The sequence below is a fragment of the Cololabis saira genome, chromosome 13, assembly GCF_033807715.1.
Source record: "Cololabis saira isolate AMF1-May2022 chromosome 13, fColSai1.1, whole genome shotgun sequence".
Lineage (NCBI taxonomy): Eukaryota > Metazoa > Chordata > Actinopteri > Beloniformes > Belonidae > Cololabis > Cololabis saira.
Genome location: NC_084599.1, coordinates 37091495 through 37118047, shown reverse-complemented (window position 1 = coordinate 37118047; position 26553 = coordinate 37091495). Strand labels below are relative to the sequence as shown.

The following is a 26553-nucleotide window of genomic DNA, read 5'->3' as shown; positions in this document are numbered from 1 at the left end:
TCTGTTGGAGTTCAGTCCGGGAACAGCGAGCGCTCCTCCGGCGACGACGGCGCCCCCCTCCGTGGAGACTGTCACGTAGCCCTCGTCCTGCCGGTGAGTGGATCACATGGGGAACATGTTAAGTTTAACGGGTTAATACTACATTTTCAGTTTAAAAAAAAAAGATCCCATACGGAAATATAAACGAAAATATATGTAATATTGTCGAAATAATTGCCTTTGATTTCACATGTGCTTTCTGCTGCTGTTTCTACTGACCTAAAAACGAGTGTAAACGGGGGAAAAAATGAATATGCATTTATAAAACGTGCTTAAAAACATTATCTATCACATCACAGAAGATGACTTGCCTCAGACCTTTAAGTGGATCCACCCAACCCCACCCTAGCAATAAAAGCCCTGAACAAAAATAAGGTCAAATGAGCACTCTTGGTTTTATTTATGAATTTGCATACTGTAAATGAGCCTCAAACCTTAACATTTTAGTCAAAAACAGACGAAATGCGTTCACAATTTGCTGGTGATGAGCTCTTAAGACTTGCTTTCCCCCCCCTTTATCCTTAAGATTTAGTTAAAGGTGTTTTTATAACGCATGAATGAACGCCTGTCTGCGCATGCTCAGTTCTCTCACCCTGTGGAAAACAATCATAACAAATCTGCAGCAGAAATTTCAATCAAAAATAATTTTTATTTATAAAAGTAACTAATTGGAAACTTTTTTTTTCATCAGTTGGTTAAATATTAACTGATATTCTAAAATGCATGTATGTTATTGTTAATAAATTAACGTAAACAACCCTCTTTAATATAGTTGTTGGTAACTATCATACAAGGATTTATTGTGCAGTGAGGTTGGTGCTGGGGTTACACTGAACTATAATACATGTGTTATAAATTACGTCAATGTGCCTTTTAACTGATGTGGTTAGTTTCTTTGTAAAGATGAAATTTTATGTTAAAATAGGTGCTGTGAGGATTGAGCCACTAATGGAAACTAGGGCTGGGGATCGATTCAAATGTCAAGAATCGATTCGATTCCGATTCTTAAGATTCAGAATCGATTATCAAGTTTTGATTCGATTCCGATATTGATTTGGGTTAGTGTTATTAAAACTGTTTTTTGAGTTGTTGCATGAATTATATGACTGTAGTTATGCAAAATATGAATACTAGTATTATATTGAGATTCAACAGCAAGTATTGGCAGCTAATGATGCTGTAAGGACCAATCAGCTCCCAGAATGCTGATAGAACTGCTTTCTGAAACATCGTGGGTCAGAATTATCAAACAGATCCAGGGCAGCAAACAGAGACGGATGAAATCGGTTTTATTTTTTCCCACATTCCGTTTTTATTTGTTCCATTATCGGTCTATTTTGGTTTTTCATTTTTGAGAATTTGGTTTTTAGCATTTTTTGCAAATGTAACCCCAAGACAGTGTATAAAGTAATGAAATATAAACAATTTATGCAATTATAACTGAACACTTTAATGTTTTCATACCTTTAAACATATATAAAGGCAAAAACATGGCACTAGTTATTCTCATGTCCAACAAAACATTCCTTTTTTGGGGATAAACAAAAAAATAACCAAAAGTTGTAATGTAATGATGAAAAAAAATAATACATAAATAAACAAAAGAAAATTTAACCGCCCCCCCCCCCCCCCCCCCCCAAAAAAAAAAAAAAAAAAAAATCGATCTTTAGACATATGAATTGATTTTTAGGAATTAATATGAGAATCGATTTAGAATTGGGAAATCGATTTTTTTCAACACAGGCCTAATGGAAACACCTAGTGTTTTTGTACAATGAAATTATACAATGTCCTGGCTGTATTTTTATATTCTATTTGTGATAATGGGCTTTCTTTCCACCTGTAGGAATGACCCCGAGCTCCATCAAGTCCTTCAGCCTGGCCCTGGACGGCCCGGCAGACGCAGCCTTCACCTGTGGGGAGGTGGTGTCGGGCCGGGTGGTGCTGGAGCTCCGCAGGGACGTCAGGGTGCAGTTCATGAAGGTTCATGGGAGAGGGGTGGCCACTGCACACTGGCTGGAGAACCGGGGCATGAACTCTGTCTATAACGACTACACCTCCAAGCTCACCTACTTCAGGAAGAGACAACATCTGATCCGAGGTCAGTGGTGAAAATAAGTAAGACTCAGATAAATGTTGGTCTAGATCAGGGGTCGGCAACCCAAAATGTTGAAAGAGCCAAAAACACAAAAAACAAATATATCTGGAGCCGCAAAAAATGAAAATTCTTGTATAAGCCTTAGAATGAAGACAACACATACTGCATGTTTCTATATTAGTTATAACTGGGGGGAGATTTTTTTTTTTTCATTATGCACTTCGAGAAAAAATTTGAAATGTCGAGAAAAAAGTCGAAATTTCGAGAAAAAAGTCGAAATGTCGAGATTAAAAAGGAACAAAAAAAGAGAAAAAAGGGAAAAAAAGAAGAGAAAAAATAAGAAGGAAAAAGGGAAGAAAAGAAGAAAAAAAAGGGGAAAAAAAAGAAGAAAAAAAAAGGTCAAACATTTTTCGAAAAAGCTCCAGGGAGCCACTAGGGCGGCGCTAAAGAGCCACATGCGGGTTGCCGACCCCTGGTCTAGCTTTTTGTTTTCCTGTTTTTTATATTCAATATTTCTTTTTTTCTGCCCAAATAAAGAATAATATAATTTCCTCCTGGTATTTTGCTAGTAAAATGGGAGTTTCCCAACCTTTTTTTTAAAATAATTTTTCTGCTTTTATTTCCTACTGTTCTTGAGGAGTTGTTGTGGTGTGTATCCCATGGAAATGTTTTGTGGTTTTGCTGAGTTATAAGACTACAGTGTCTTTTAATTAAGAATCCACTCAAGCTAAATGTGTTGTGTGAGAACCCAGAAGAGGGTCCAAATACAACTACCAGATAACATAATGTTTGACATTAAACCCAAATCCGTGAGTGCAAAGTCCAAATAGACACGACTGGTTTACTGAAGGCTAAAGAATGACGTTCCTCCAGTGTGGATGGCATGAATATAGGTCATAGTAGTTTTGTATATAAACTGTAGAGCATGTTTGATGTTGTGAAGTTAGTTCCTCTCTTCAGACTGGTTTTAGAGCTTCTTTAAAAAGCTAGTATTTCAGAGAGTGACATTTTGAAACACTTGTCTCAGAACCCTCTTTGATTATATTAGAGATCCAGAAAAGAGGCAAGAACTGGAGATTTGTATTCATTTATCTTTAAATGTAACATTTTATATCAACTGATTGTTTCAGTATTCTGTCCTGTTTTTTTTAAGTAATAAAACTGGTATCAAAATTGATATTCGTGTGGTCACTGGAGAGAAAGCAATTTGAATAATAAATGACTCAAAGTCTTACACCGGTCGATCTATAAACGTTTTCTCAGTCAGCTGTAGATATACATTGTTTTGTTTTCTTAATGAAATAAAGAGAAAGTTCTTTGTAGTCACTTTCCTAAGAGGGTATTGGCTTTCATACTTTTTATTCAGTTCTATTAAGTTTTATGTTGTGGTAACAAGCTATTATAGATTGTTCTGACTGGGCAGGAAGACGCGTTTGTAAAGAGGATGCTCATTGTGATCCCTTGCTGTTTTCAATTCATGAGCATCACATTCACCTCTTCTTTACTAGTTTGTTCAAGTGTTTTGTTTTTTTTTGGCTGTGCAACCGAGAGACCTAAGCTACCTCAGAAGTACAGTCTGCTCCGTCTCTTGGAGACGGCATCGGTGTGTTGCATTTCCAGTCCGTTGTCAGGATGAACACTCAAGTATTTGTACTCCTTCCCCACCTCCACTGCTCCTCCTATGATGGACATGGTGTTCAACTTACTCCTGCTCCTCTTAAAATGTACAAGTGTCATCTTTGTCTTGTTTATGTGCATCACATCAGAGGTCCTCCAGCTCTTTGTACTCTGTCTCTTTTCCATCAGAAATCAGAGAATATCACCCATTTCAGACTGCAGGCAAAAGTGGCCCAGATCTGATTTTTATTTATTTATGTATTTTTTTCTTATTTGAAATCAGATTCAGACCACTTCCACATGTGGTCCTGAATCAGAAATAGGTCTGTTTTTTTTGTTTATTTTCTAATTTTTCCAATGTGGCTGCAGTGTGAACAACACACGGGTTTTGATGCGACTTTTACATCAATGTACATCGACATTTGTCACAATTATGCCCCGGCGAGGAGACACAGACAGTACAATTAAAAAAAACTTGACTAGGCCAACAAAGGGGAGGACAGTGATGGGGCATGTCTGTGGAGGGAGAGTGAGGTGGTAGATCTCATTAGTATAGGGGGAAATACTTCAATTCAGGCAAAACTAGAAGGATTGTACCATGACCGCTCCGTTTTTTAAGAAATAGCAAATGAAATGGGAGAATGAGGCTGCAGCGCCAAAGGAAGGTGAAGAGCCTTAAAGATAAATTTAAAGAAGCAAATGAATGATACAGCTGCCATTACACAAACATTTTGAAATAAAAGTGAAAATGCCTTCATCCAAAACCTCCCCAACGTTAGTGCTGCGTCTGATTCACACTGGAATCTGATACAGGCTAATAAAACTCATAAAACATATGATTTGTATGTCCATTTAGTGAATTAATTAAAATCAAACATTTAGATGTAATTATTTTACCCATAAAACCATAAACTACTATGGAGTGCTTTATGAAAAGAATTGATCCATGTGCCGTTGCTAATAAAACTGACTTAATGATTGTGATTTCCTTTGGTTTAGACCCATATTGATGTTTCTTTTTTTGCTGCTTTAACTTTACATACGGTAACTTCATGCTAAAATAAATGACAGACTTTCATTAATTGAATATTTCCAACTATACTCATTTTGGTTTTTAAATGCACAATTGTGATAAAACAAATGTTAAACATTTTGAGTTGCAACAGTCATTTCTAACTTTTGAAATTGTGACACTGCTGTCAGTAGATTGTAATTGTAAAATAGGTTTTGGTAATATACAGTATATAGCCTATATATATATATTTTTTTTTTTTTTCCCAATTAAATTCACTTTCATACATGAAACAATAATAATGAAACTCATAAAACATATATGATTTGTATGTCATTGAGTGAATTAATTCAGATCGAACATTTAGATGTAGGTCTTTTACCCATAAAACCATAAACTACTATGAAGTGCTTTATGAAAGGATTTGATCGATGTGCCGTTGCTAATAAAACTGACTTAATGATTGTGATTTCCTGTGGTTTTGACCCATATTGATACTACTTTTCTTGCTGCTTTAACTTTACATAACTTCTTCATGCTAAAATAAATGACAGACTTTCATTAATTCAATATTTCTAACTACTCATTTTGGTTCCTAAACGCATGTGACCCACAATTGTGATAAAATAAATGTTAAACATTTTGAGTTGCAACAGTCATTTCTAACTTTTGAAATTGTGATGCTGCTGTCAAAGTAGATTATAATTGTAGACTGAATTTTTGTTGGTCGTTGGTAGAATAGGGTTACGTAATATATGATTTTTTTTTTTTTTTATTAAATTAACTTTTACACATTGGCGGGGGCTTCCGGTTGGTGAGCAGATGGAGTAGACGTGTTTCGTGAGTGCTCCCGTAAATGCCAAACTTTTTAAACCACCAAGCCCTCAAACTTTCAAACTTTTTCCTTTAAAAGGGATTCCCTGTTGCTGTTTTTCTTTTTTTTTGTCTCGAACGAGCCCACTTACCTCCGAGATGGCTTCGAAGAGCGGCAAGTCGGGAAAAAAGGACGAGGCTGGCGCTGTCTTAACCCTGGCGGCCATTACCACGTTGCTGGAGGAACACCGCGCTGCCCTGGCCGCCGAGTTCAAAAATACTTTCAGTCAGCTCGACTCCAAACTCGACCAAACGCGGCTCGCGGTCGAGGACCATGGCCAACGGGTTTCGTCCCTTGAACTCGCCACAGAAGACCTCAGCCAGCGAGTTACGGACCTTGAAGGCATCTGCTCGACTCTACGGGATGATAATGCTCGGCTGAAGGCTAAGGTGGTGGATTTGGAAAGCCGAAGCAGAAGGCAGAACATCCGTATCCTGGGCTTACCGGAGTCTACCGAGAGCGCGTCTCCAACGGCTTTCTTCTCCAAGCTGCTGTGTGAGGTGTTCGGGAACGATACGCTGCCGTCACCGCCGGAGATAGACAGAGCGCACCGCTCGCTCGCCGCCAAGCCGGCCCCGGGACAGAGACCGCGTCCGGTCATCCTCCGCCTTCACCGGTACCAGACGAAAGATATCCTCATCAGGGAGGCGCGCCGGAGAGGAAAGGTGGAATATCGCGGCCACCCCATCCGGATAGTGGAGGATTACAGCCCCGAAGTTGCCAGCCAACGAGCGGAATACAGCGGAGTCATGTCGGAGCTCTACCAGCTGGGTCTGAGGCCGGCTCTGCTCTTCCCCGCCCGGCTCCGGCTCACGCTGTCCGGGGGGGCCAGGAAGTGGATCGGCTCCGTGGATGAGGCGCGCAAATTCATCACGAGTCGCAGCAAAACTTCAAACCCGCCGTAACGGGACCGTTGGAGGCTGTCACGGCTCCGCCTGCAGCCCGGTGCGGCTCACTGACGCTCACGGACTGACTTTTTTTTTCTCTCTCTTTTTTTTTACGTGAGTCACATTATTCCTGAGGGGAGGGTGAGTTCACATTATTCCTGAGGGGAGGGTGAGTAACCCCGCGACAACCAGTATTTTCTCTGTTGTTAGTTTGACTGCCCTTTTGCAAATATTATTAATTTGCAGTTCTTTTTGGCTATTTGAGGGAAGGGGGAAAATAAGTGGTGAAGAGGGAGAGAAAAAAAAAAAAAAAAAAAAAAAAAGCTTTTCCGATTTACCTATAAGTTTTGTAATAATTGTAAGCTGTTAACCTTACTTTTACGCTGCTTAAGTCGGACGTTTTATATTTTATATTTTTGTACAAATATTTCTGGGCTCATATCGGGACTTCCAGGTCAAGATTTGAGAGGGTATTTCTTTTTTTTATTTATATCTACACGTTTTAAGGTGCTGATATGTATACACCCATGATACGGGAGCAAAAGCTATTAGTGTGTAGGATTGGAAGATGCGTTATTGCACTTTGTTTGTTTTGAAGAGCTTGCTGCTTTTTTTTTATTTTTCTATAGCAGCTGTCTTAGTTGGGGGGGGGTGGGTCGGGGGGATATGTCACTGCCAGAAACTTTGCATTAACTCTTTTCAACTCATTACTTAATGTGGGTCACATTCAACCTCCTTTCCGTTTTCTTTTTTTCTGCCTAGGTCATTGTGCACACCTAATTTTTCTTCTTAGATATTATGAGTAGATACTTGAAGTTGGTGAGCTGGAATGTTAAGGGTCTGAATCACCCTGTTAAAAGGAAGAGGATCTTCTCACATCTAAAACACCTTAAAACAGAAATAGCCTTTCTACAAGAAACTCATATTCGCAGTTCTGATAATAGCCGCCTGTTCCCAAGGTGGTCAGGGCAGAGATTTCACTCCTCCTTTCAAGCTAAGGCCCGAGGAGTTTCAGTTCTGATCAGTCAGGATGTTTCATTTGAGCAGCACAATGTGATTTCTGACAAGTTTGGTCGATACGTGATCGTCTCTGGGAAATTATTCAATACATTGGTCGTACTTGTGAACGTTTATGCCCCTAATTCAGATGATGCAGTCTTTTTTGAACGACTGTTTTCACTGCTCCCTGACCTTAATACATATTCTCTCATACTGGGTGGTGATTTTAATTGCTGGCTCGACCCAGTCTTAGACCGATCCTCTACCAACCCCGGCACAGCAAGTAAGTCAGCCCGTCTTATTCAGGCGTTCCTTTCTGACTACGGTGTTTGTGATGTGTGGCGTTCTTTACATCCATGTGACAGAGAATACTCCTTTTTCTCACAAGTGCACCACACATACTCGAGGATTGATTATTTTTTTATTGATAATCAACTGATTCCCCTGGTTCATTCCTGTGCTTATCAGAGCATTGTCATTTCCGACCACGCTCCTGTGGTTCTAACCATGTCCCTTCCTGACCTACCTCAGAGAGACAGACAGTGGCGATTCAATTCAACTCTGCTGTCGGACACAAATTTTGTTAAATCTATGGAAACGGAAATAGCCTTTTTCCTATCCACGAATATGACTCCAGGAATGTCTAGTCTAACTGTCTGGGACTCCCTCAAGGCTTATCTCCGGGGACAGATTATATCCTACACTGCTAGGATGAGGCAAAAATCTTATAGGGAGCGATCAGACCTTGCCCGCCAAATCAAAGAGGTTGATGAAGAATATTCTCGGACTAAATCCCCAGATCTTTACAAAAAGCGGCTAGAACTTAAAACTAAATTTGACCTGCTTACCACTCACCCAATTGAACAGTCACTTCTGAAAAGTAAAACCAGGTTTTATGTTTATGGAGACAAATCTGACAAATTATTAGCCAACCAACTTAAAGGCTCTAAGGCTAAACAAAATATTTCTAAGATTCGATTACCAAATGGCCATGTAACTACAGACCACTTACTCATAAATGAAGCATTCAGGGACTTTTATACCCAGCTATACACCTCGGAATCTCAGACTGATCGAGATGAGATTGCGGACTTTTTAAATAGTCTTAGTATTCCCAGTCTTTCACCAGATCTAAGGAAGACATTAGAAGAACCGATATCCCTGATGGAAATTACTCAAGCCATTTCTTCACTGCAGTCGGGTAAATGTCCTGGCCCTGATGGCTTCCCGGCGGAATTTCTAAAGAAATTTTCTACTCTGCTTTCCCCACTGCTATCTACAGTTCTTTCAGAATCCTTCAGCCACGGTTCCCTCCCTCCTTCTTTTTCGGAGGCCTGCATCACCCTCATAGCTAAAAAAGGGAAGGATCCTACTGAATGCGCCTCCTACAGGCCCATCTCCCTCTTAAACACAGATGCTAAAATCCTAGCTAAAGTCCTAGCCCATAGGCTGGAGAATGCCCTCCCCACAATTATATCTGAAGACCAAACTGGCTTCATTAAAGGTAGGCAGTCTTACTTCAACACAAGGCGACTGTTCAATATTATCTACTCTGCCTCTGAGGCTATCCCTGAATGCGTTGTCTCTCTGGATGCGGAGAAAGCATTTGATCGCGTCCAATGGGATTATCTCTTTGCTGTGCTGGACAGGTTTGGTTTTGGTCCGAATTTTGCTCTGTGGATTAAACTTCTCTATTTACACCCAACAGCCTCAATTCGTACTAACTCTCAACGGTCAAAACCATTTAATCTGCATCGTGGAACCCGTCAGGGGTGCCCCCTTAGTCCCATGCTTTTTGACATGGCTATCGAACCGCTTGCCACAGCGCTCCGATCTTGTGAGGATGTGTCCGGTATCTGGAGAGGTGGCAGGGAACATAAGGTCTCGCTTTATGCCGATGACCTCTTGCTTTTCATCTCTCACCCTCTGGCCTCATTACCCCCTGCGCTGTCACTTCTCAGTCAGTTTGGGAAACTCTCAGGCTATAAACTGAATCTCAGCAAAAGTGAGCTTTTCCCTACCAATCTCGAATCGCATGCTTTAGACCTTTCCAATTTTCCCTTTAAAATCGCAAATGACAAATTCTCCTATTTAGGCATATCTGTGACAAGGAAACACAAAGACCTGCTCCAAGAGAATCTTATCTCATTGTTAAATGAGACCAAACAAACCCTTACACAATGGTCACCCCTGTCAATGTCTCTTGTGGGTCGCATCAATTCAGTTAAAATGACCATTTTACCTAAATTTTTGTACCTTTTCCAGACCTTACCACTCTTTATTCCTGGTTCTTTTTTCAGTCCCTTGACTCAGTTATATCTACATACCTATGGCGGGGTAAACGGCCACGTTTGAACAAAACTCACCTTCAAAAAATTAAGTCTGCAGGTGGTCTGGCCCTCCCAAACTTTCGTTATTATTATTGGGCTGCTAACCTGCGCTGCCTTGCATTCTGGTCCTTCTACTGCGACGGTGCTGACCGCCCTGACTGGGTGGCGATGGAGTTACATCCAACTGATGACCTGTCAATTCCTGCCCTACTCGGCTCCTCACTTCCACTTCCTTCACTTAAATCAATCAAAAACCCAGTGGTTAAACATTCTCTTAGAATTTGGGCCCAATTTAGGAAGTTTTTTGGTTTTCACAGCTTCTCTCTTCTTAGCCCCATTGCATCAAATCACTCTTTCAAACCATCCCTTGAGGACCCCACCTTCCAGGAATGGCACAGGAGGGGTATGATTCGTTTCAGAGATATGTTCATAGACGGCACCGTGGCATCTTTTGAGCAGTTAAGTAGTAAATTCAGCCTTCCAAAATCACATTTCTTTAGGTATCTTCAGGCTAGACATTTTGTTCTTTCCCAGACAGCCAGCCCTGGTGCATCGATAGGCTCGACCACAGTTGACAAAGTTCTTGCCACAGACCCATTCAAAAAGGGGCTCATTTCGTCTTTCTATGGCATGTTGCTGGATCTTAAGAGTGCCCCTACAGATAAACTCAAAGCAGCATGGGAGCAGGACTTAGGGCTTCCCTTATCAGAGGATACCTGGGAGTCCATACTCAAACTGGTTAATACAACCTCCCTGTGCGCACGTCACTGCTTAATTCAGTTTAAAGTGGTACACAGGGCTCATATTTCCAAAGCAAAGTTATCCTCCATGTACCCAGATATTAGTCCATACTGTGTAAGATGTAAAGTAGCAGAAGCCTCTCTCATCCACATGTACTGGTCCTGCCCATGTCTAAACAAGTACTGGATGGAAGTATTTCATACTCTCTCTCTGGTGCTTAAAATCAGATTAGAACCAAACCCACTGACTGCCCTGTTTGGGGTCATGGAGGGAGGAAGGAAGTTAACCACTGCACAGGGGCACACTTTGTCTTTTGCCTCCCTTTTGGCTCGTCGGGCAATTCTGTTCAGGTGGAAGGATCCCTTCCCTCCTACTCGTGCGCAATGGCTGGAAGACATCATGTCCTGCTTAAAACTGGAGAAAATTAGATACTCGCTTCAGCAATCAAATAAGTTCCAGAAAGTGTGGGGACCTTTTCTAGAAGCATTCCAGACCCTGTGAACTATACTTCATATTCCTTTTATATTCCTAGTGCAGGCTTTTGATGTTAGAGTGACCTCATATTGTGATTAGTAATCTGGCAGTGACATGGGAGGGATTAGTTTGGTCTGTAGTTTGTTTTTGTTACTATTTTATATTTTTTCATACTGTTTAATTGTTTTTTATATTCTGTACACTGGTGTATGCTATGATTAACATGCCCATGCCTAATCAAAATGTTTGTAATTGACATGCAGCATTTCACCTTTTTTACTTTGTGAAAATTTTAATAAAAAGATCTTGAATTAAAAAAAAACTTTTACACATTGGCAAATACAAGTCAAGAGGTAAATTAAAATGTAAAAAAACATTTGTTGGATGCAGATGTTGGGTTCAGCTTAGTTTGGGACAGAAAGTAGTAGAATTAGAGGGGTAGAGGAGGAGGAAGAGAGAGGGGAGGTGGGGATGATTTAAAAAATGCAGTCTGTCGCCGTGGCAACGGGCTGAAAACACATGGCTCTCCTTAGCCCCGCCCCCTTTTCCCCTGCAGACAGCTGCTGCACTTCAATCATGTTGCTATGTTGTGCCTTTTCTTTAAATTCTGGCTGTTTTTACCATTTTTTTCTTTTTCCTCTTATGTACAGAACATCATTTGTTCTTTTCTGTTATTTTTAAGAGCAGATACATTTTTTAGTTTTAAGAATGTAACTTTTGTTTAGGATTAGCTCCAGAAGTGGCTATCCATAAACAAGGTTTCTACCAAAGCCCCAGAGAAGAACCACACTTTTTTGTCTGCATTGGGCAGGTTTATAGTTTTAATGTTTCATGTTATAGTACCTTAAATGCAGAGGTGTCAAGTAACAAAGTACAAATACTTTGTTACCTTACTTAAGTAGAAATTTTGGTTATCTATACTTCACTGGAGTAATTATTTTTCAGACGACTTTTTACTTTTACTCCTTACATTTTCACACAATTATTTGTACTTTTTACTCCTAACATTTTAAAAACAGCCTCGTTACTCTCTTTCATTTCGGCCTTTAAAAAAAAACTATCCAGTTAAATTGCTCCATCCGGATAGAGTGAATTTGGTTGTGGTTGTTTCAGATGTTCTTGTCCAGTTTTGTTCTTGCATCCGTTCCCTCAGATTCCTGCAACTAAACTTGGATGTACATTCCAATAAAGGTTAGGATAAATGATAACATGCCTCTGAAGTTTGACTTTTTGCACCATTACAATACTTATAGGCAACTAGTCATCATATCTCCTGCTCTCTAAAACACATGTTAATGCTCAATAGTACACATATATGCTTCTTTAATATGTTTGCATTATACTAAGATGCATTCATTTACAATGGCTTTTGTCCTTAATGGCTTTTTCCCCCTTACATTACTTTTACTTTTATACTTTAAGTAGTTTTGAAACCAGTACTTTTATACTTTTACTTGAGTAAAACACTTGAGTTGATACTTCAACTTCTACAGGAGTATTTTTACACTCTAGTATCTATACTTCTACCTGAGTAATGAATGTGAATACTTTTGACACCTCTGCTTAAATGCCTAAATATTACTTCAGTACTTCAGTCTGCAGCAGTGTTAAATCCCCACCACACACACAGACATACACACACACATACACACACACGCGCTCCTAATTGGGGTAAACATGCAGACGAGTCTGCACAGACAGGGTTGTTATGGCACGTTTTATCTGTACATGCTCTTATCTGCGTTGTGCAAGGGAGCTCCGGGGGCCGAGCTACTGCTCGCTATCACCAGCAGGTGTCACACGGATCCTGCTGTTTTCAGCCCAAACCAAACTCTGCAAGTTTCAAGCAAACACAAACAAATTAATGCAAACTCAGTCACTGGTATTGAAAAATGTTAAAATCTCAGATTCGAAAAGAATAACACAGCGATCCTTGGGACAAACTGATGATGCTGTGAGGCTACAATACACTTTTTCTATTTGGGAGGAACTGTTGTGGAAAAACTGGTTTGAACCAAACCTTTTCTACCATTTCTGAGTTTTACTCAGTTTCGACACATCCAACATATATTAATAAATTATTGATTATTCAAAAAAGGTTTCTCAGAATGATATCACACGCAAACAGATATGAGCCGTCTGCTCCCCTTTTCATTAATTATTCATTATTATCCGTCAATAAAATGAACATTTTTAAAACATGTTTATTTATGTTCAAATTTAAAAATTGTATACAAGATTTTCCTTCTTCTTTTCATAATTTCTTTTGTGTTAATTCCGATATTCATTCTTATGTCACAAGGCACAAAGATGATTTTAATTTACCGTTTTGTAGAACATGGAAACATCAATCTTTCATCACTTACAGAGGCCCGTACTTGTGGTATTCACTCAATAAATCTCTGAAATCATCACCATCCTTGCCAATATTCAAAAAACATTTAAAGAACTTTCTTATTGTTTCATCTTTGTAGTGTTTATTATTTAATCTGAGTTACATTTTTTTGTGTTTTTTTTGTTTTTTTTGTTTTTTTTACTCTCCCTTGTGTAGCTTTGTTTTGTTTTTTATTCATATATGGAAAGGATTCTATAGAAGCCACCAGGCTTCTTCCTTTCCTTGCATGTTATTTCATTGTTTTTAATTTTTTTGTTCATATTTGTCTTATATTGCTAAATAACTAAACTAAACTAAACTAAAACTAAACTAAACTACTCCTGCAAGCCGACTCTGCAGTGGCGTCAATTCAGTCAAAGCTAAGGTATGGCAAGGTTACGAGTCACAGAACTTAACTAGAGTATCAATCAACACGTCCAGCAAATACTCATCACAGAAGTCTGCTATGTAGATTATCTGTGTGGTCAAGAAAATTGGAACTTTTTCAAATGCAGTCTCGCTCACTGCAAAAACTAAAAAAAAAGGAATATTTGTCTTATTTCTAGTTAAAATGTCTAATTTTTAGTCAAAAAGAGTCATCACCAAAAAAATTACTTGTTATTTTACCATGTTCACCTGTTTCAAGTAAATTTTCACTTGAAATAAGTAGAAAAATCTGCCAGTGGGACAAGATTTATCTTCTCATTACAAGCAAGAAAATATTGTTCCACTGGCAGATTTTTCCACTTATTTTAAGTGAAAATCTACTTGAAACAGGTGAAATGGTTGTTTTTGAGTCTTGTCTTAAATGAAATGAGATTTTTTTTTTTTTACTAAAAATTAGACATTTTAACTAGAAATAAGACAAATATTCTTGTTAAGATTTTGAGTTTTTGCAGTGTATAATAACTAGTGAAACCGATCATGTTGTTCTGATTTGCACTTGTAGTTATTCTATATGTATTAAGTAATAGAATAATCAATACAAATAGACACAGAGTAATTCCATAAATGTATTAAAAAAACAAAAATTTACATTTTCCCTTGAAGCCAAGGTGTGGCGGCTGCCATACCTTCATACCCAATTGACGCCCCTGCGTCTCTGGCCCAGTCCAGACTGGGAAAAGCATCCCAGTGGTCCTGCAGCTGTCGGCTTCACTTGGCCCGGCTGGCCAGTTGGTGGCACCGGAGAGCCGGATCCCCGTCCCACAGAACAAAGGAGTAAACAACTTTGTTTTTCACAGAGACTTGAGTTTTGCCTGCAGGATTTTTGCACTGAAAGTGCAGAAGTGGGAGAAGAGCCCAGCTTAGACATTTAACAGTGATGGGTTAACTTTTACTGACAGAAGCAGAGGTTTGAGGAACTGTTTTTGCTCAGAAGTGGCTTTGCTTGGACTTTGTTTTAAGTGCATTTAAAGTAAGTGTACGTAGATGTTACCATTCATTCAAGTGAGCCAGAGTTTTTTGTTTTATCTGTAACGTTTCATTCATTTCATTCAGTGTGGGACTGGTAGTTTTAATTGAGGGGGATTTGTTTGGATACTTTAGTGCTGGGCTGTGTGTTTTTCACGTGTAAGCCGGCCCGTCCTGAGCTACGTTACGGCATGTTCATAGTAATATGGAGGCTGTGGAGTAAACAGCTTTGGTCTGAAAGAAAAGCCCTGCCAGACTGAATCATGCTCAGGGAGCCTGTTTTCTTCTAAGAACCTGTAACCATCAATCATCAGCAGGCCCTGTTTTCCTCTGCTGCTCCACACCCAGTCTGCATGTTTATCGTGCTGCCTTCAGGCTCGGCTAAGGAATGTGGAGACTCCGAATTAAACTGCACACAAGTGACTCCAAAAAGAGGTGTAAGTAGCCGAGGAAGCATGATTTTAACATTTAAATGTGTTTATCACATGAGCAGGTGTCGTAATGTTTTTTTTTGTTGATTTTTTTTAACTTTCATTTTCATTTTTTCGTTATCGCTGAACATGTTATCAGATTCTCCTTTCTGACGTCATTATGTGTGCCTAATCTGAGCACTTGTTCAGACATGTCTGGAGCTGTTGTGTCTGCCTGATTACAAACAAGTAAACTAATAAATGACTACCTGTAAAAATGAAGGAATTACTATTTCTTTAAAAGGCTGATTTCAAGCCACTTTTAACAACTTTCTCTTGTGCAAGTTTAAGCTTGTACACACTGTTTTGTTTTTCTAATATTGGGAAATATAAGGTGTTTTATATCGACTACTAGAAACTTAAAAGTTAAATGGTTGGTAATTTAGATCAACTGGTCTGGCTTTGGGGCCCATGAAAAGCCATGACCCAAATCATGAAAACTTTAGTTTAACTGACGCAAAATAAATAAGTGCATTAACTGAAAAGTAGTTCCAAAAAAGCTTAGAAATATTTAGCTTTAGCTGACTACCCACTAAGTTAATACACAGTATAACAAGCAGTGCACTAGTAAAGCTATTCAGTCACTGAATCAAGACTCTAAAACTGACGTAGCAATCAAAACATCATTTTTAACAGATTCAGTTGGTGTTGTCCTGCAAAATACATTAAATAAAAAATAGTAGTTCCATAAAGATTCCAAAATACGTACCTGAGAGCTTTCCCTTTACCTGCGGAAAAGGCCCACGACCCACTAAAGACTGGTCCACGACCACCTTTTAGGTCCCGACCCACCAGTTGAGAATCACTGATTTAGACAAGGCAAGTTTATTTGTATCTTTATTTGTGCACAATTCAACACAAGGTAATTCAAAGTGCTTTACATCAACATTAAAAGCAGCAAGACTGATTTAAACAGTAAAAAACAAAAACAAAACCTCCAGACTTCCCCCAAGCTGTTGCTCTGATGAACTCTCATTACTCATCAGAGTAATCAATCACTGTGCAATAATAATAATAATAATAATAATAATAATCACAATCATGCTGTAAAAATGCACCTTTCAATAACCATGACTACCTCATACTGCTGCACCTTTCACTTTTTTTATTTTATATATGTTAATAACAGCTGTCATTCTTCCATTTACAGTTTGCTACTATTTAAATCTGGGTACAGTGAGCGAAATAACCGGAGTCAAAGTCCCTGTCTGGCATGTTAAAATTTGGCCAATAAAGCTGATTCTGATTCTGATTAAGGGAGTTTGACAGAGTTTGAGAGATTAAGGGAGTTTGAGAGAGTTTGAGGGAGTTTAGGTGAGTTTAAGAGAGTTTAAGGGAGTTTTATAATAACAACCACAATCACATGCTGCAACAATGCACCTTTCAATAACCATGTCTACCTCATACTGCTGCACCTTTCACTTTTTTAAAATTGTATATAAGTCAATAAGAGCTGTCATGCTGCCTATTTACTGTACAGTGAGCGAAAATAACCAGAGTCAAATTCCCCGTCTTGTTTGACCCGACTTGGCCAAATAAACATGATTGTGATTCTGAAGAATCTGATTATCTGATGAACTCTCACAGATAACAGTCTCAGAGTAACCAAACATGTGCAATATATAAATCTCTTTAATATTCATGCTGCCTCACTCTGCTGCACCCTCTCACTTTTTATTTCTTTGTACAAATTTAATTTTTTATCTTGTATTCTCTGCATAATTCTTGTAAATAGGTCATACTTATTCTCACTACCTCAAACTGCTGCACCTTAAAATGTTTATAATTTTGTACATAGAAATTCCACTTTTGTCTATTGTTCATTTGTTTATTTAACACCTTAACACCATAGAGAGCGAAACTACCGGAGTCAAATTCCTTGTTGGACATTGTTCGAACCTGGCCAATAAAGCTGATTCTGATTCTGATTGTGATTCTGAAAAGTCCGTGTCGCGGAGCGGTCCGTGAACGCAGCAGCGACCAGCCTCCTCGCATCTCCTGAGTCCTTACATAATAACGGCGAGGCCACGCCCCCTGCCCAGCTGAGGCCACGCCCCCTGCCCAACTGAGGCCACGCCCCCCCGCCCAGCCTGCAAAAAGGGCTGCAGCTCCGCATGCTCTCCAGTTCAAGAGCCTCGGTTCTCGGTTCATGCCCTGCAGCGCACTACTACTTCTACCGAGCACAGAGACCTCAGAGGACCTGCAAGCAACTTGCAAGCAAAAAAAAAAAAAAAGAAATCAGGATGATTTTCGACACTTTGAGAAAGTTTGACATCATATTCGACTCCCCGGAGCTGGACTGTCCGCCGGTGTTCAGCAGCGGGGACGTGGTGTCCGGCCGGGTGCTGCTGCAGCTGTCCGGCAAGAGCCGCATCAGCTCGCTCAAGTTTCACGCCGAGGGCTTCGCTAAGGTGCACTGGACCGAGTCCCGGTCCGCCGGCTCCAGCACGGCGTACACGCAGAACTTCAGCGACGAGGTGGAGTACCTGAACCGCAAAGAGGTGCTGCTGCAGGCAGGTGAGTGAGGCTGCAGCCCGCACCCCTCCGGCTGTCACCCAGCCGCTCACACAGCCACTTATTCTCCTCTGTGAGGCAACTTTAGGCTTGTTTTCTGTAAACTAAGTCCAGACATGTGCGTTGATCTTGTTTTTGCATGTGGCTCCTGTTTTTCTACCCTTTTCTTGGTTATGGTATGGCATTTGTGGACTTATTTCTACATTTATATGCAAAAAATGGCTGATCCCTTTTCTTTTTTTTAGCAATTTGAATGAAACTAAAGTCAAATTGGATTTATTTTTAAGGCACATGGTTGTTTTTTGAATTTTCTTGCTTGAAGAAGTGGTTCTTGGTTATGGTATGGCATTTGTGGACTTATTTCTACATTTATATGCAAAAAATGGGTGATCCCTTTTCTATTTTTTAGCAATTTGAATGAAACTAAAGTCAAATTGGATTTATTTTTAAGGCACATGGTTGTTTTTTGCATTTTCTTGCTTGAAGAAGTGGTTCTTGGTTATGGTATGGCATTTGTGGACTTATTTCTACATTTATACGCAAAAAATGGCTGATCCCTTTTCTTTTTTTTTTTTAGCAATTTGAATGAAACTAGTCAAAATTCATTTATTTATTTATAAAATTGATTTATTTTAAAGGCACATGGTTGTTTTTTTGCATTTTTCTTGCTTGAAGAAGTGAAGTGAAAGATAACTTCTGGTGAGAGATGGAAAGGGCTTGTGCAGCTGCCTCTTCATTGTGAAAACATCTGCTGGAGGAGAGGGCAGTCCTGACTTGTCCTCATTCAGAGCAGGTCCTGGGTTGTTTTGCTGCTCTGCAGTGTGAGGGAGTCCCGGGCCCCTGGGGTTCGGGGCCCCGGGGCTTCATCCACCGGCCACAAAGCTGCTTGGGTTTTAACGGGCAGACAGGAAACTCCCTGTCAGTTTTAAGTTGTTTTCCTGCTGAGTTCAGTTTCGTCTTCTGCAGGAAAAACATTTTTTATACTGTTTCAATGTGTTTTGTCTTTTCAATAAGAACAAAATAAACTAATTGCAGCCCACTTCATCCATGATGATATATGTATATACTTTTTTTTTTTTTTTTTAAATTGAAGCATCCACTTAACAAAACAAGTCTGTTAAACACAAACACGTGTTCCTGGACCTGTTCAGCAACAGTGAGACGATGGGTGGGGGGGTGGAGGTGGAGGACTGTGTAACATAGCTGCAGGAAAACATGTTCCCAGTCAGCACAGCGGAGAAGGAAACGCCTCTCCAAGCAAAAACAGACACCATGTGATCGGAGAGAAAGAAGGAGACAGTTCTGCTCCTGCAAGAGTCCCGGAGGCTGATTGTATTTATGAATCTTTCCAAAGGAAAAGGATTTCTAGTTTTACTCTTCAGGAACTCGCTGCTTCTTGAATTTATGGCTTATAATAAAACTGGCTGTCAGCCATGTGATACTAGGAGAAAGAAGCTAGTTATTTAGTGACTGATTTCCACTTTGCTCCCGAATGAAAAGGACCTGTGCGCTAAGTGTCCATCCTCTCCCTCCTCCAGACAGCGGCGAGGCGACCGTCCTTCCTGCCGGCAGACACGAGTTCCCCTTCAGCTTCCAGCTCCCGGAGGAGACGCTGGTCACCTCCTTCGAGGGGAAGCACGGCAGCATCCGCTACTGGGTCAAGGTCAAGCTGCACCGGCCGTGGGCCACCGTCAGGAAGATCAAGAAGGAGTTCACGGTGATCGAGCCCATCGACATCAACACGCCGGCCCTGCTGGTGCGTAGCTCTCCCCGCCAGCTCCTTCACGCAGCAGCCGCTCGGGTTTCCCGGTGTCTGAAATGTTGTTTTTTACGACCTCCAGGCGCCGCAGGCCGGAGCGAAAGACAAGATGGCCCGAGCCTGGTACCGCAACTTTGGACAGGTGTCCGTCACGGCCAAGATCGCCCGTAAAGGCTACACCCCAGGTGAGTCTGAGGCCCGGCATATATGCAGAATCAATTATCACGCTTTAATTCGATCCGATTCGATTCCGATATTGATTTGGGTTAGTGTTATTAAAACTGTTTTATTCAGCTGTTGCATGATTATATGACTGTGTAGTTATGCAACATATTAATACTAGTATTATATTGAGATTCAACAGCAAGTTTTGGTAGCTAATGATGCTGTAAGGACCAATCAGCTCCCAGAATGCTGATTTAACTGCTTTCAGAAACATTGTGTGGATCAGAATTATCAACAGAGATAGTGCCGTATGAAATCGGTTTCATTTTTATTTATGAGAATTTGTTTTTTTTAGCATTTTATGCAAATGTAACCCCAAGACGGTATATAAAGCAAAGAAATATAGATAATTTATGCAATTATAACTGAAAACTTTAATATTTTCATAGCTTTTAAACATATTTAAAGGCAAAAACATGGCACTAGTTATGATCGTGTCGTACAAAACATTCCTTTTTTGGGCATAACCAAAAAAATACGAAAAAAGTTGTAATATGTAATTTTTTTATATATATATGACTCTTTTTACCTTTTTTATGTAGCACTTTGAGATTTACCAAATGGAAAGTGCATTATACATTAAATTCATTATTATTATTATTATTATTATTATTAATAATTTAATGATGGAAAAAAAACAAAGAAAAAAAGATCTTAAGAAATATTAATTGATTTTTCAAGGAATTAATACGAGAATCGATCTAGAATCGGAAAATAATTCTTTTCAACACAGGCCTAGTCTGCAGATTGTAACGCACTTTGCTCCCGTCCCTCTGCAGGCGAGGTGATCCCCGTATTCGCCGAGTTCGACAACTCCACCTCCAGGTCCATCGTGCCGAAAGCCTTCATCACCCAGACGCAGACGTTCATCGCCCGCGGCACCATGAAGCAGAAGCACTCGGTGGTGGCCACGCTGTGCGGCGACATCGTGAGCCCGCGCTGCAGCAGCTCGTGGCACGGCCGCGCCCTCAAGATCCCGCCGGTGGGGCCGTCCATCCTGCAGTGCCGCATCATCAAAGTGGAGTACATGCTGAAGGTGAGCTAGGTTACTTGCACGGATCACGGTGCACGACGCTGCCGGGACCGGCCGAGGCTAACGAGTGTCCTCTCCCTGCTAGGTCTGCGTCGACGTTCCCGGGACGTCCAAGCTGTGCCTGGAGCTGCCGCTGGTCATCGGCACCATCCCGCTGCATCCCTTCGGCAGCAGGACGTCCAGCATCAGCAGCCAGTACAGCGTCAACGTGGAGTGGATGCGCATGGCCATCCCTGAGCAGCCGGAACGTAAGTTATTAAAACTGTTTCAGCTGTTGCATGAATTATAAGACTGTGTAGTTATGCAACATATTAATACTAGTATTATATTGAGATTAAACAGCAAGTATTGGCAGTTAATGAGGCTGTAAGGACCAATTACCTCCCAGAATACTGATACAATTCAGAAACATCTTTCAGAAAGATCCAGGGCAGCAAACAGACATAGGGCCGTATGCATTAGCTTCTATTTTTTTAACACATTCTGGGTTTTTTTCAGTTTTTAATTTTTGAAAATTTGGTTTTTAGCATTTTCTGCAAATATAACTCCAAGACAATATATAAAGTAATGAAATGTAGACAATTTATGCAATTTTTTTTCCCCATTTTTTTCAGTTTTTAATTTTTGAAAATTTGGTTTTTAGCATTTTATGCAAATTTAACCCCTAGACAATATATAAAGTAATGAAACATAGACAATTTATGCAATTATAACTGAAAACTTTAATGTTTTCATACCTTTTTAAACATATTTAAAGGCAAAAACATGGCACCAGTTATTCTCGTGTCCAACAAAACATTCCTTTTTTGGGCATAAACAAAAAAATACCAAAAGTTGTAATGTAATGATGAAAAAAATCGATCTTTAGACATATACAAATCAATTTTTAGGAATTAATGAGAATCGATTTAGAATCGGAAAATCGAGGGGGGGGCGGTTGTCTAGGAAGGAGCAGGAACTGTTACACAGCTTTTACAGCGTTTGAATGACTCAGCAGCTCTGTGTTCTGAGATGTCGCAGCAGAGGATTAATGCGCCTCTCTCCCCGCAGCTCCTCCAGACTACAGCTCCGTGGTGACGGAGGAGGAGGCGGAGCAGCGCCACCACGCGGTGGAGCTGCGGCCGGCCGAGGACCTGAGCGGCATCCAGGAGCAGCCGCTCCGGGCCTTCGTCCAGGAGTTCCGCTTCCGGCCTCCGCCGGTCTACAGCGAGGTGAGAGAACTGTGACTAGATAAAAACACATCGGTGCGGTGCAGGAGTCAGGTGGAACTGATTTCCTAACGATGCTGTTTTTCCCGCCGCAGGTGGACCCCAACCCTCAGCCCCTCAACATGAGACCTCGCTGCATGACGTGTTGAACCATTCCTGCCTGAGCAACAAGCAGCTTAGTTACCTAACGAATCAAGAGATTTGTCTTCTCCTGGATTCCTCCTCTCTGGTGAACGACCCCCCCCTTCCCCGGAGGGAGATGGACCCTCGTGCCTCCCGGAGGCCGGGACCCCGGAGCTCACAGGAAGTGAACGTTTCTGCAGAGCGGCTGTAAAAGTGGACGTTTCCCCCGTCGCGCTGCGAGGGGAAGCAGCTTCTCCGCATCACTTCCTGTCCTCCCCGAGTGATTTTTCAACCGCCCCGAGTGACGCGGGGCAGCAAAACGCCTCCCAATCAAGAGATTTTATTGAGATTTCAGGGGTTGAGATCACTTGACATTCACCAGGGCGGCGAGTCGCCCTGGCGCCCGGCGTTGAGCCGAAGCGAAGCGCTCGGAAGCAACACAGAAACACAGAAGTGCAATTTTCCTGAGGCCTCTGCCGCGCACGGCGGCAGACGTCAAGCATCTACGCTTATGCAACGTGTGACTCGACGTGTTGGATCTTGCCGTTGAGCTCACACTGCAACGAAAGCGCATGACGTCGGAGCGGGAAGTCCGACCAGAACACGCAGATGTGTTTCATGCATGCAGTTAGCGATTATGTCAAAGGGACAAAAAAGAAAAAGTGCCTCAGCAGTTGGAGGTTTCATGAGAGTTTTAGAGAAGTCGGACGGAGCTGAATGTGTCCTGAGAGAAGAGAAACGGAGCAAGTGTTTTGAGTTTTGTGTTACCGCAGGTTGGAGGCTCTGAGGTGTGACGTTTTTATTGTGAAGAAGAAGAAAAAAGGGGGCAGCCGCTTGCAGACGAGCGCTCCCAGCTGCTAAACTAAAGACCTCGGAGCCACACGGCTCGGCGGCTCCTCCTCGTTTCGGGAGGTCGAGCCGCGAGCTGGAAACGCCGCCGTTGCCTAGCGACGGCAAACATTCCAAAAAAACTGACTCGAGGACCGTTTTCTCTCCTCAGCTTCCAAAAAAAAACACAAAAAAACCACAACTTTTTCAGGAGTTTCAGTTCAGGGTCAGATGTGCAACTTGACTGGCGCGCACTGAGTATACAGATGAGAAATGTATTTTTATACAAATGCAGTTGTTGTTGATGCCAAAGTTTTGTAATTGTCTTTTTCCTATTAAAAAAAACCAAAAAGATGATGTTTGCTTTCAGTGCTTCTTTAAACCCCTGACGAGTACGTAAGTTGTACATTTAGTTCAGGTTAATAGAGGACGGCTGTTTAGCACATCATGTTCAACATGAGCTGCACTCAATGATAATTACAGACCGGGGTCGAGCACGTGACTCTGGAAATGCAGGGCTTGCTAAAAAACTCCGGAGTCAGCTGGTTTTTGGACGTCTTCCAGTGTCCCTTTTCATACAGAATGTACTTTGTTTACATGGACACTCGACCCGGATTCAGGGTTTTGTTTTTGTTGTCGTTCTCCAGCGTGTAAATGCATTTGAACAAACATGCAGCTCTGAATTATAGAGTACAAATTGGTGCGTAAAGCTTTGAAGACGGCTCAGATCTCGGCCGAGGAAGTCCTCGGGAGTTTATTCAGGAAAAGGCGAAGTAGGACGACGGTCGGTCGGATAAAAATTGACAGAAACCGTTTCTACTTTGGGGGGAACAAGTAAAGCTGCCGTTATGCAGAGGTGTCAAAAGTATTCACATTAATTACTCAGGTAGAAGTATAGATACTAGAGTTTATAAATACTCCTGCAGAAGTTGAAGTATCAACTCAAGTTTTTTACTCAAGTAAAAGTATAAAAGTACTGGTTTCAAAACTACTTAAAGTATAAAAGTAAGGGGGGAAAAAAGCCATTAAGGACAAAAGCCATTGAAAATGAATGTATCTTAGTATAATGCAAATATATTAAAGAACCATATATGTGTACTATTGAGCATTAACATGTGTTTCAGAGAGCAGGAGATATGATGACTAGTTGCTTATAAGTATTGTAATGGTGCAAAAAGTCAAACTTCAGAGGCATGTTATCATTTATCCTAACCTTTATTGGAATGTACATCCAAGTTTAGTTGCAGGAATCTGAGGGAACGGATGTAAGAACAAAACTGGACAAGAACATCTGAAACAACCACAACCAAATTCACTCTATCCGGATGGAGCAATTTAACTGGATAGTTTTTTTTTAAAGGCCGAAATGAAATAGAGTAACGAGGCTGTTTTTAAAATGTAAGGAGTAAAAAGTACAGATAATTGCGTGAAAATGTAAGGAGTAAAAGTAAAAAGTCGTCTGAAAAATAATTACTCCAGTGAAGTATAGATAACCAAAATTTCTACTTAAGTAAGGTAACCAAGTATTTGTACTTCGTTACTTGACACCTCTGCCATTATGTCCTTGTATTTTTCATTGCATTTGAAAATGTGATTAAAGTAAAATCACAATAAGAACAAACGATAGAATCGTGCCAAATATGGCATGTTTTGATTGAACATTTGTTCTAATGAGTAACGGAGGGAGCAGAAACTGCACCCTTGCACTTAATATTTAATAATAATAATAAATCACGGCCTGATACGTGTGAGATGAGTAACCAGGACCGGCTTGAACGCTGTGAGGTAATCTGCTGTTGTCACAGCCTGCGTTTACACGGCATGTCCTCACTCAGGCCTCAGAAAGACTCAGTGACTCAGCGCTCGCAGAGTTGAAATACGTGTTTACAAGAAAAGAAACAAATGCAACAGAAGTCTGGATTTCACCACAGTCGCTGGAGCCCGGATGAAAACAAGGCCGGGTGGTAAAAGCTGCAGGGAGAGATGTGGTGGGAGGTTAAAGAGCTCACATGTGGAACATTATTTCACTATAAAGCTGCTTGTCGCATCCATCTTCGGCTTGTTATCTCCCTCTTTTCGAGATAAAAGCAGAATACGGCGGAAACCAACGAGCGGTCGGAGATTTCTGAGGCTCTCTCGTCCGTGTTGTTTTCACGGCGTGTCGTGTTCCTGTACGTCTGGATTGGAAGCCTCGGGCCGTCGCCCTGGTGACGCTTTTGAAGGTTTTGAAACCTCCGGTGAAACCGTGGGTTGTCAAACGAGCGCTTCAGGTTCTGAGCGTTTCTGAGGCCGTGGCTCAGAAACGTCTGGTTCTGTGGTGTTGATCAATGTAACGGGTCAAAGTTCACAGTGTGTTTGCGTGGTTTTTTTAAAAATGTTTTACTTTTTAAAAAAAAGTAAAACATAAAAGTCTTGATAATTTGCAATTTAAGGCTGAGCCTACCGTTAGTTTTTAAACTGTAAAAAAGTAAGGGGAAAAAACCATGATTTTGAAAAGACGGGGGGACGTGTGTCCCCCTGTTGCGCCGGGGAACTCACGGCGTTTAGCGCAGCAACGGCGTGCTGCCACTCACTCGCTTTATTTTATTGTATACTATTTATATACTTATTCTAACTTTTACTGTGACCACCAAATAATGTGGTTTTCCTGTCCTCCACATCATCTACAACATCTAGGTCTCCGTGAAAATCAGTGTCACGGTGGCTGCTCCCTCTCATTCATCCTGACGCCAAACAGGCTGCAGGAAGCCACTGAGCATGCTCAGTAGGCTCATCCATATGCATTTATGGGCGTGTAGAGGGCGGGATATGAGGCGGATTCACCTGCGCAACCTTCCAGCTGGACTGTGCGAACATTGCGTGCAAATGTGCGTGCACGCGGTTTTATAGATCCGGATCTTTTTTTGCGCCCGCCATTTTCGGCTTTTGGGTGTACGTGCACTTTTAGTATGACTCCCTACGCACTCCATTTTAAATGAGGCCTTTAGATTCATTATGTAGTTTTGGACCATTTCGTCTCACAACTAATCTAATTACAACAACTGTAACAGATCATTATGTCTTAGACACATGAAACCACTGCAGAAGTTTGAATATTAATCTATAGTCTGACATTTGTAGTGGTTTCTAAGACATAACGACCTGTTAAGGTTGTTGTCCAGACGATGTGAAAAGGCCCATGACGCCACCAGACACACACAAACACCGGCTCATCACAAACCCCGAGGGTAACGCCTGACCCCCACCCAGCACCTGCAACTAGTCCTGCAACTCACCTCGGCTGCGAGGACCAATGAGCTGTCGGGGATGAAACCGTGATTAGTGTAATTGTAGATCACATTAAAGCCGAGTTTAGGCTCAAGACTTCGCAGAAACCTCTCTGGTCTCAGGCGCTGCAGGGCAGCTAGGAGAGGACCGACAACTGCAGGGGCGTCAATTGGGAATGGCAAGGTACGGCAGCCGCCACACCTTGGCTTCAAGGGAAAATGGAAATGTTTGTTTTTTAAATACATTTATGGAATTACTCTGTCTATTT

General features: G+C 41.2%; 1 protein-coding gene across 2 annotated transcripts; it reads left to right on the top strand.

Annotated features, from left to right (window-relative positions):
• arrdc2 (arrestin domain containing 2) lies at nt 1-23373 on the top strand. Of its 2 annotated transcripts, XM_061738833.1 has the most exons (8): nt 1-93; nt 1886-2140; nt 19381-19598; nt 19684-19786; nt 20606-20862; nt 20945-21107; nt 21910-22070; nt 22163-23373. In XM_061738833.1, exons 2-8 carry the CDS (start codon nt 1888-1890, stop codon nt 22214-22216), a joined length of 1209 nt encoding a protein of 402 aa, XP_061594817.1. In that variant the 5' UTR covers nt 1-93; nt 1886-1887; the 3' UTR covers nt 22217-23373. The 2 variants fall into 2 exon arrangements, with proteins under 2 accessions (XP_061594817.1, XP_061594816.1); XM_061738832.1 differs by lacking the exons at nt 1-93; nt 1886-2140 and adding an exon at nt 17448-17845.
• The last annotated feature ends 3180 nt before the right edge of the window (nt 23374-26553 follow it).